This window comes from Thermobia domestica, chromosome 10 (genome assembly GCF_964235325.1).
Source record: "Thermobia domestica chromosome 10, izTheDome1.hap1.1, whole genome shotgun sequence".
In the NCBI taxonomy this organism is placed as follows: Eukaryota; Metazoa; Arthropoda; class Insecta; order Zygentoma; family Lepismatidae; genus Thermobia; species Thermobia domestica.
The window spans coordinates 239,293,186-239,305,189 of NC_137463.1; the positions used below are offsets into that span (position 1 = coordinate 239,293,186).

The 12,004-nt window shown below is 34.5% G+C and overlaps 1 protein-coding gene across 1 annotated transcript in view; it reads right to left on the reverse strand.

Annotated features, from left to right (window-relative positions):
- Positions 1–204: 204 nt before the first annotated feature.
- Positions 205–12,004, reverse strand: part of SCAR (wiskott-Aldrich syndrome protein family member 3 SCAR) — a 95,263-nt gene continuing 83,463 nt past the window's right edge. Inside the window, exons 9-10 of the mRNA XM_081729403.1 lie at positions 11,649–11,790; positions 205–8,234 (exon numbers count right to left, since the gene is read on the reverse strand). Coding sequence (XP_081585529.1) covers positions 8,059–8,234; positions 11,649–11,790 — 318 coding nt within the window. The 3' untranslated portion in view covers positions 205–8,058. The remainder of the gene's footprint in view (positions 8,235–11,648; positions 11,791–12,004) is intronic.

Sequence of the window (12,004 nt, forward strand, 5' to 3'; positions counted from 1 at the left end):
AATCCTTACCAATGAAAAAATCTGTTTGCAGATATTTCTGTTTTGTCTGTGATTCAATTGATTTACCAATGTGAGGATGTTCATAACAAATGCCTGGGCAATTCCAGCTTTAAGGTTTGATAAAAGCTCTAAATAAGCTTTAATAAAATATACAAAACAAATCTCAATGAATTGACATACGTGCACTACACAGTGAAAGTAAAATTTGTTTATTCTTTAAATAGTTGTTTTATTTTTGATTGAATTTTAGAATTCAACTAATAATTCATTCAATCGTATATAATGCATGCACACGAGTTTCCTTTTTATGCAACAAATACTTGAATCCACAAACACACTACAACTCAAAATTTTACAACCTATCAGCAAAATGCTGACAGGTACAATCACAGAATTCCTGCCGTTAAACCAGTTCGCAGGATATCAAACAATCTTAGTCACTTAATAAATATTTTTTCCCCACAAGAAAGAAAGAAAAAAAAAAGTTCGTTCAGATCTGTCTTGGTCTTCCATATTTTTTCTTATGTGGTCAAGAAACAACAGTCCAAACATATTGTTATACTTACAAATCTTTCTTGAAATTTTGCTCATTATTCATTGTATTTGAATAATTAAATCAGTAATGGATTTCCCAGACTTACTCTTACTTTCATAAAATAATCTACATGATTAAAATTAACCGTTTGTTTAACTAACGACAATTTCATTTAAAATTAGCAATATCATTCGTGCTAACATGTAATTTAACTAAATCTTTAAATTTTTAATAGATCGTTAGTTTAACACTCGTTACGCATTATTTAATGATAGTGAAACAGATGTATATCTTAAAGAATGATATAAGGTTACACACACACACACACACACACACACAAAAAGTATTAACAGAACCTCCAGAACACCTTTATATACATACATGAGAAATGCTGTAATAAAGAGATGCAACTGCTGCTGTTAGATACATTACAGATAGAAGAATCTCTACTATGACACTGAAATTTTTTTTGAAATAAAGTAAAATACAGTACTGAATAATAACAAAACGCGTGACATTTGGTATCCGTCACTTACACTACAACGAATTTTTTGTATTAGTTGAGTATTTAACTGCAGTACAGTATACATGCATTTCACATTGCACAATCACGTAAAATAAATTGAACACTATACAACTTTTACACTTATTCTGTTATTATTTGACAAAATGGCAGCAAAGATATATATTTAAGCTCTTGAAAGTGAAATGGAATCTTTAGTTTGAAGTTATTTCTAACCAACGCCCCAAGGAGACGAATGGTAAAAGGAAATTTGTAATCACAACGGGACAACTCCGAGCAAACTTACGAATACAAAATCTTAAATGCTCATGCTCTGGAATCGAACCGAGAAACCTTCGCAGCAGAGATGCTGCTTTGAAAGTTTAATTTAAAACTGACTACAAACGGGGACAAATAAAAAATAAGAAAAAAACGTAGGTGTTACTTTTTTCACATGTGTAAAATAAATTACTAGATGTAATAAGCCCCTTCCCCCGCACGTACGCAGCTTTGCGTTATTTTTCTTTTAATATATTTTAATTAATTCAATACAGCAGATATATCAGTCTAACCTTTGATACGGACATCAAACCAACTAAATTACCAAAATTATTATTATTATTATCTTAACTTTTGTGAAATATGTAAATCTCTGCAACACAAACGTATGCCCTTCCTTTTAAATAAAAGAAAAATAAAATCATACAACTATTAACAAAACTTGGAAGACTAGCAAAATTCTTGAATTATTCTTATAAAGGAGTGACAATTATTTCATAGTAACCATTTATTCAGAAAGACAATAATAGGAATACCCTGTTAGCTTTCGGAAGACGGTAGCGATCAGGCAAAATCCTATTTATTATCAAGAGTATTTATTTTTAAAAAAGCACCATTAAATGAGGGCAGTGTAGTTTCGCTTTACCGTCATAATTCCAGAAGTCAAAGCGAATATATGCTTATGAACAAGAACTATACAAAGTTCATAATTCGCAATTTCTAACTAGTACAAATCTGATCCTTCGAATGCAACTGAAACAAAATGAGTGCCTTGGTTTTATCAGAACCGCAAAAATGCATACAACATTCTGAAAATAATAATAATAATACAGTTTTTTTTTTTTTTTTTTTTTTTGTATAACAAGAAATAACGATAGAATCCGATGTGTTATACATACATGAACCTAAACGTTATAGTTTTTTTTTCTTACATTGATTGCAATTAATTAACTGTCTGATTCTCAGTTATGAATTTATTATTATTATGCCAGAAGAGGTGATACCCTTTGACAGGAAAAAAATTTCAACACTACAGTAAACAAAGTACAATCTCCATTGTACATATGGCGTGGGAGACCCGGGTTCGATTCCCGGCGGGAGCTCATGTGGTTCGGATTCCACGTTAATCAGTAGGTCCACGTCTCATATAGCCTCGCTGCTGAACGAGACGCTAAACTAAAATCAACTCAACTCAACTTCATTGTACATACTATATCGGCATTTGATTGTTATTTTTAAACCTAATGTATCGAATGTTGGTATTTAAGACTTATGAGGTATATCTACAGTCTTAACATTAGCCCCGAACCATAGGAGTCTGAACTGGATATCTCACCGGGACATACAATAAGTATATTGCTGCTATTAGTATGGATCATGGAACCTTATTTACTCGACTCAACAATAGAACTCCTGGTCTCCTTAGGACGAAGCCAAAACGTTAAATCTACTCAAGCGTCCTTGCATTTTTAAATGTTGTAAACACGAAAATCGAAAAAGCAATTATTTTAATTTGAAGTACTATCTCAATATCAGAAAACGTAAGTTGATAGTTTAACTACAAACAGAATATACAGTTCCCTAATTTCAACTGGAATTGTAAAAGCAGGGAAATAATAATAAAATTAAGTTATCTTTAGTCTCGCGAGTCCTAGAAAGTCTCGGATTGTACTACAAGTATGCCTGAAGTTATAAACCTGAAGTTGTAACCGAAATAACAATTTCAGCGTTTTGGCAAATAACGAGTTTACATGTAAGCACGTAGCACGGCACTAAATTTGAGATCCCAGTAAAAAATTTCAAAATTAAATTTCATGAAAATCACTCGCTAGTACACTCTTCAACTCGACATGTTTGAAAAATAAATACTACTTAATCTATACACATATATATAGGAATAAGGCAAATGTGTTATTATGTTATTTACAAGTATGACAAACTATTTTTACATTCAAGGAATGTTGAAATTAAACATCAAATAACAAAATCAAAGAAAACTTCTACTTCATTTCTTACAGATCCAGTCACATACTAAACCCTAACACTTGATGGAAAAGTTATCTAATACATGCTACATCTATCACAACTTAATCAGTCTTTTCCTCTTGTTTAAAAAAAAAAATAAAAAAAAAAAAAAAATCACATGTCGTTCATCGAAGCTGTACTTTATTTTTGCATGGTTCTTTGCCATTGGTTTTATACATAGATCGTTAGTATCAACTATATTCTGGATATTAAACGTCATATATGCGTTTGTAAGAACGAAAAAGATTCTGAAATTTCTGAGTTGAACGTCCCACGATTATGCCCGTTACGCTAAGGGAGACAATGATGAAAGCAAATTACTGATAATGGAAGAATTGGTGGAATGATAAAGTGGGAGGACCCCGAGATAACCCACGAGTATGATGATGTCCACCACAAACTTACTTGAAAAAAGATTCTACCTAAAAACTCTTCCACATGCAATATACTACAACTTGCGATCAGTTATTAAAAAACATTTATGAGAAGGAAACGGTCAAGCCTTGAAAAGAATTCTCTTACATATTAGTGTCAAATTTTACTTGTAGTAACCGGAAATCACTAACGTATCTGTACTCAGTTCTGTTTCAAAGTTTGTCAGGACGTCGGTATCGTGTTGAAATATTTTTCTTTCTTTCAAAGGTTTAAGTGGTAGTTAAAGAAAAAAAGACGTAGATGATCTGCTAACATTAGAGTTGATTGTTGGCAGCTTATGGCGACCATTTTAATCTTTGTCCCCCACCTGGTAAATGAGACTGCGTATATAATTCCAACATTGTGATACGGGATTAGGCTTTTTCCCAGAAAATTTTGACTCTGGTTGCGGATTAGGGAGCAATCACAAAATGTATGGGAGATCCACTGGAATACTATTTGGACAAGGACATGCTTTGCGCAAGACATGGAAAAGCAATAAGCACAATACTGCGACATGATTTTCATCATGGCAAACACAGATTCTTTCAATGTTAATTAAAATCACAGCCTCTTTTATCTTGAGTTTTTACTATTGTCATCAAATATATACAAAATATACTTTACTTGCAACAAATTTACATTCACCAAATTCCACCACAAGGTTTTGAAAACCTGTTGCAGCTGTTCCTCGACTTACAATCAAAACACATGCATATATAATTCTTCCTGACCTAAATATGTATGAGAAGGTTTCAGGGACATTTCCTAACGAAAGTATGGAAAATTGGCAAGAAGAGACTGAAGAGATGTATTTCAATACTACAAGCGATTTGAAACAAATAATTTGCTGACATATTTCAACTTGAGTATAACTATTACAAATCGTTATCTTAAAGGCAACTGGAACAACACGTGACCACCACCAATACTTGAATGTTAGACGACAATGGTATCTGCTGAGCTATAAGTACGTTTTCAACGAAATAGAAAGACATGCGAATAAAATCATGAGACCCGGAATGGGAGTTTGGCGAAGCATGCCTTAAAACCCTACGGAATACTTCCCGTAAGTTGTAATACATTACTTGTGAAAGCGCATTAGATAGGACCTTTTCCATTCTTATTATATTTGGTTTTCTTGTACTCAACTCTCACATTTTAACAAGCATATTCACGTAAGAAAATATAATCGATTTAATAAACAATTACATTCTACAATCTTTCCATTTTGGAAAACCACAAAGAAAGTAACTTTTCTTTGTACACCTACCATTAATATTAAAGCACAAATACTGATATAATTTTTATGCACCTGAATTATGCTGTCCTTTTTTGTAACAGTGAATTTTCTGCCATCTGCTACTCTCTTTTACGTAGGAATACCAAATTAAAAGAAATTAATTCCTAAATTCCTGTCAGACTTTTTAGGTTTTCATCTCCCTCTATCTTTTAAGCCTTATTAATTCCTAAAAATGCCTTCCTGGAAAGCAATTCGTAAAAGATAGTAGCAGAATTCCGAGTGTCTATCCTATACAAGATGATCTATTCATATCTTCGAAACTAAAAATAAATTCCAATATGAGAAATGTTATACTATTTAAGTTACCTTAAATCTTAATATCAACGTTACTGGCAAAGAACATGTAATCATTTGATCTGATTTGATTTTAACACGCCGCTCAGCAGTGAGGCTATATGAGACGTGGACCTACGACTTAATGTGGGATTCAAACCACATGAGTTCATACCGGGAATCGATCTCAGATCTCCGCGCAAAAAGCGTGTACCCTAACCGGTTAGCCACATGTAAAGTTTGGAAAATACAATTTTTCTGAAGACTTCGAAGTCTGTATTACAGATTATGCATTTGCCAACAGCACTAAAATAATTTATACAGGATGGTCCGGAAGTGGGCGTACCTATAATTAGTGTTTTCTGACGGTTTTAGGTTTTACCCACATTTGTTTGGTAACATTGCTTGGTTCAACTGGAAGAAAATGGTATCGAAAATCACTATTGTGATACAGCAGAATGGAGCACCAGCGCACTTAGCGATTCACGTGCGCAATCACCTGATTCAGACGTTTCCTGGTCACTAGATTGGAAGAGGTTGTGCATCTTTTACCAGCTCCCTTTGCCTGGCCTCCAAGAAGTCCGACTTGACGACACCAGACAACGCTCTTTGGGGTTTCATAAAGCAACAAGTAAGAAACAATCGATATCACACAACGCAGGAATTACGAGCAGCTGTGGAACACGTCTTCACCCTCATGACTCCGGAGTATCTCCGCAAAACATCTGCAAGAACTTGGCGCAGAATTCAGCTGTGTTACGACATGGATGGTGATCATACTGATGTTTATGACTCACTTCAAGGTAACTGTGTATAGACATTCTACCATAACTAACACTATACTGTTGAAACTAAAGGGGGGGGGGGTATGGTCACTTCCGGATCACTCTGTAGTAAGTAGTATCAGACTGCTTTTTCCGTCTATTTTTGAATAAAATTCAAATAATAAAAAAGTAAAAGTTTAAATATGCATAAATACTGCAACTCCACCTACAGTAAGTGTACTAACGGTTTAGAGTGATTTGCATGTAAACTACTACTTTGCTTAAATATTTGACGGGAACACTCTTAAAACATTACCACTATTACCATGCTACATTGAATTGCTCTTAGTGTGTGGATAACATTGATATCCATTAATAAATAATATAAACTATCATTTGAAGTATGAAGAAGCGACATTTATGTTTTTCCTCGCATACGAAATGATACTATTCAAAAGTTTTAATGCAATGAAATGCAATTTACAGCATTTCCCATCCAAAATATCATGAAATTTCAAGGTGTAATTTCTACGAAATTATGTACATAATTGGTTTCGCTGGCATTTCTCTAACATTATAAAACACTAATTTGACTTCATGATCAGAATGGCCTGGTTTTCAACCAACGCTGGGTAAATATTTTGCTGTTCTTAACAGAAAGGCATATAAATAACTTAAAACTGTACAACATTTCGGGCATTAGATAAATATGAAACTCTTCTAATTGTTTGGAAGGTCACTGAAAAGTGATTTCCACACTGGATCTACTTTTTGTGTCTTCAGTCAAGGAAATCCATTACTTGTTCATACTGCTGCTATCATGTGCAGTATTCTTTACGTCACATATACATACGTATATTACGACGTAAATTTACATTATATATATAATTATTACTGTCGGTGTATTATTTTACATATTTTATCATATAAACAAACCAATATGGTGAAATAAAGCTCACAAATATAAGAAAATTTACTATACAATAATATATATATATATATTATTTATATGTATATTAATATAAATCCCTGGAACATCTCAAGAATTCCCAGTTCTGTACAATGGAAGTTCATTTACAATTAGCGCTTTTTCTTCGTATTGTAAAATTGAATAATAATAATTACATCATGGAATACAGTTCTGACTACAACCAAATAACTTGGTTGAAATATCATTCGGCAACAATGCTTTCGCAGCACACGAAAAAAAGTAATGAAAAAAATACAGTAAGCCAACTCCACATATTTTTTTTTTTTTTACCATTACCATCTGCAAACCAGCAGCAGATCTGTACAATATTATCTCCGAGGCATTTTTTTTTTTTAATTTTAAATAATATGTTTATATATAAAAAAGGGTGGGCCCACACCAGAACTAGGTTTTGTCCAACTATTTAAAAGTTAGTTAAGCAGTGATCGTAATCACTTTTCCTTTTTAAATGCAACTTCTTTTCCTCTCCTTCATTTTGTGCCACCTGCTCATTAAGTTATGTTGCACATTCTTGCCCCTGACTAAGCAAAAATAAAGACAGCGTTAACTGAGCACCACAAACGTAATGCAAAAGCAGTGCATTATATTGTTAGGACTATCATAGAGCATGGAATTCATTGTGACTTAGTTAATATGTTTTTCTTTTCTCTTTTTCAGAAGACTTTGGTAAACAACCTTGTAACTAGTAATTGTAATAGTAGAAGAACGGTAGTAATAGTAGAAGTATAGACATTGTAGAAGTTTCTTGAAGAGCATTGTAGCAAGACTTCTATTTTCTTCTTGAAGACACTTTTTTGTTTTGTTTGTCACTCACTCATTCTCCACCGGTTTCTCCTCTTTATTATTACTATCCGGCTGTGGTTCACTACTGGCAAGAATATCACATGGCTCCTGATGATTGAAGTTCTTGGCTTTCCAGCTACTTTTTCTCCGATGAGCAGAGCCCCCACCCCCGTGAGGCAGGGCCTGATATCATGCACTCGTCTCTTCCTCCCATCCCTCACTGTCATACTCACTTTCCGAAGCGGAATCGGAATCCGAAAACTCAACAGCGACACGTCTTGCAAGAATCGAGGCGACATCATGCAGCGCTGTCACTCGCTCCACCTCCTTTTGTTCGATTTTCTCCACTTTTCGCAGTTTAATACCTGAAACAAATTAGCAGTTGTTAGTGTATGTATTAGCAATATTTACGTGGACACAGAAGCTGATACATCTTTACATTTAATTGTTAAGGAAATAAATGAACGCTTACTTAGTAGACTGGTCTGTAAAATTTTCCTATTTAGTTTCATTTACTAATTCTATGCCTTTGTTCACCAGGTTAATTCACTGTCTTGAAGACTGAAAAATTTTATAAACACACCAACTGAAATGTCCCTTCTAAGCACGGGGAAAATAGGTCTGTGAAAAAAAAAATTGAAACCACCACCTGTGTAAGACGAAAATCCGTAATACCACTCCCTTTCCACCCTCTTTCCATGGGAGCTGATCTTGCACTTGAAAACGACATCGAGTATGCAACTATTCGTCTCAGCGATCCCAAAAATTGGAGATTGGACACTAATATCGGTAATTTTCGAATATTTTTACAAGTTATCTCTTTCCCACCCCATTCACCTACTCCATGCCGCTGGAGGATGAATTTGGACATATGCAGCATCAGGAGCGACACTATTCATCCAAGTGACCCAGAAAACTATGGACTGGATACTAATATCAGTCTTGTCGATTATTTCAACAGTCTTGTAATTAGTATAATAATAGATGGTGGAAACGAAAGATGAAAATAGTACAAACAATCACACACGCGCTTGTGTTCTTTAGCTTTTTCTTCCTATCTGATGAAGTATTTAACGAAATCGGTTATAGTGTACAATTTTTATAAATATGTTTTTACTGTTATCTGGTGAGTAACATATTATATCTAATATTGAACTCATTCTGATCGATAACTTCGAACGAACTGAAACAAATGATTCCTTGTTTGGAAAAATCAAAATTTTGCTCAGTATTTATTATTCCTTGTAGTATAAAAGAGAAAGGTGCAAACAAACGAATGTAGACGAACTGAAGTAGGAAAACTGGATCCCTGAAAAAACTTGTCTACCATAAACTCTCATAGTCAAGAGGTAAAAGTTCTACCACTGAACCCCTGTCTTTTCTTTTGTCCTGTTTGAAATTCAAACTACTATTAACTTGTTATAGAAAAAAGAATGCCTAATGCCTACTACTAAGGTTTGATTACTACGATTAAGTACATACTAATCGTAACATGAATATTCAACGTATATACATTTCATTAGGTTATTTTAACTACCATAGAACCATGTGTCCCCTTTGTTTACAAGTTCTTCCTTTCGCTTCACCTCCGTAAGTTTGAAAATAAACTAGGTATAACGTATAATATATAAATATAAAAGTTCTTATGTCATACTTGTATCAAAATATACTACTATGTTGCTCGTTATAACTGACGTAGAACACAAAAATCACGTATGCACTGAATGAAATCCAAAAAGACAGATGGTCGAGGACTCAATCTGAGTCTCCGGCTTACTGTGCCACTGTGATACACTGCCGTCACACCTTTCTCTAGACTAGCCCCATTTTTTGCTCTTTAGGTTAAGCCACTTTGACCATGGGACTCGACTACAGCTTACAATTACAATGCCTGTACGATCCTCTGTCCCCATGTATTCATGAACGCCTACAACGTAAACTACGAGATATGATTAAAAAAAAAAAAAAAAAAAAAAAAAAAAAGTGAATAATTTTATCAGAAACCAAGTAATAAGCTTACATGGAATTTAATTTAATTTACTTCAAGGTACTGTCCTTGGCTAGCAATGCACTTATCCCAAAGTTGAATCCATGACAGGAAGCATTTCTGTAAGGCTTCTTTTGAAAGGGCGTTTAACTGCTCTGTCGTGGCCTTCTTAATATCAGAACACTGTCAAAATGGTTTTCTTTAAGCACGGTTTTAAATTTTGGGAAGAGCTAGAAGTCGCATGGTGCTATATCTGGAGAGCACAGCGAATGTGGACAGACAGGAACACTTTTTCCGGCCAAAAACTCGCGGATCGAAAGCAAGGTGTGGCACGGTGCGTTTTCGTGGTGAAGAAAAAAGCCATCTGCCATTTTAATCATCGGTTAACATGTTTTTCACGGAGCCATACGATAGGTTTAGTTCTTCGAAAAAATTTGGAATAATCATTCGCCTGTTTGAACAAATCATTTGTGCCAGTTTTTGCACGTTTTGATGTTGATAGTTGTTCATTTTCAAGCGACTCCTTGCCGCTTTTCGATCGCTCATACCAATTGTAAACAGTCTTCAATGCTACCGCTTCATCGCCATACGCTGATTTTGACATTTCGTGAGCTTCTTTGGTACTTTTCTTTGCAGATTAGAACAAAACTTAATGTTGGCGCGAGACAGATTCTCTTAACACGTCCTCTTCTGCCTCTGGAAGCCACTAATATGTCACGCGCGACACTGACTGTACCCAAGGTTTAGGCTACCGGTCTTACTAGTTGAAATGGATACACAGCCTGTCTACTAAAATTCCAAAATAAAAATTTAGACTTTTTCGTGACCTTTTCTTTACCAAACCATAAAATTTAGTAACATTCTCAGGAGCGAATTTGGGTGCGACTTGGGCCGAATTTTCATGCACGCGATAGAAGCGTGCTTTGCTTACGATTTGGTAGCGTCTAAAGCCAACCATAGACATTTTTGGTGGTGAGTTTGACGTTTTATAGAACAAAATTTTCCAGTCTGTACTTATATTTGTACAGATAAAATGAATCATTGCCCAAAAGCTAAATTTCTTGACTTTCATGACTGTTTTCTGATTTCGTGACTTTTGTGACCGATAGACACCCTGATACAACATCAATAGATGACATTGTGCAACTACATTCACGTACTTTTTGATCACACCATGTAATACGTGGCTCTCCGGGAAGAATCATGTAGCGTATCAGTACGATATGCCGGAGACCGGCGTTCAATCCCCAACCCTGTTGAGCATTTACACTCTGACTTTCACTGAATCTATCTATAGAGAATCAGGTGTTAAAAACATCTATTTTACACAATCACACATCAAGGGCGTCATTCAGGGGGTGCAGGGACGATCAATTGCCTCCCCCCGGAGTTTGAGATTTATATAATTTTATCAATAGAATAGTAGTAAGTCAGTGATAAATGCGAAATTTTACTTATATCAAGTGGTCTTGCCCCCCCCCCCCCCTTCTGCTCCCAAGCAAAATCTGAAATGACACTCCTGTTACACATGAGCATTACTTTTTCTTTTTTGTTATTAGTTTCTACTGTTCCAAATTAATAAACTAATCATAAGCTAAATCACTAAATAATATTTATAGTGATTTTAAAATCAACGTTCAAATAATCTTTGAGTACAACGGTCAATATATTCTCCTAATTTTTTTCCCATCCTTTTTTACTAATCATAAAACGAAGAAAATATTCAATGCAGATTTGTTGGCAAATAATTTCTTTTACCGGAAGTTCTAGTATATCAAACTAGGACACTTACCATCACGTATGGCCTTCAAAAGATCACATCTAGCATCACAAATTGCTGCTGGAGTGGTAACTGCTTTGTTCCTTGCGTTGGCATTGGCTGTAACTTCAATCATCTTTGGTGGCGATAACTTTGGAGGCGAAGTTGAAATAACCTATAACATACAAGAAAAATTTAATTTGCTAAGCGTTCGCTCAAGTTACAAACCATACTGCTAAAACAAATTCTACATTTCTTTATCCTAACGAAATTTGCATTTAAACACACAAACAAACAAAACAGTGCTATTTAATTTTGAGCCTGTCAAATGGACAAACAAGAATTTTTCTTTCAAGGCATATGAAGTCTTCTTTTGGACTTATAAATAA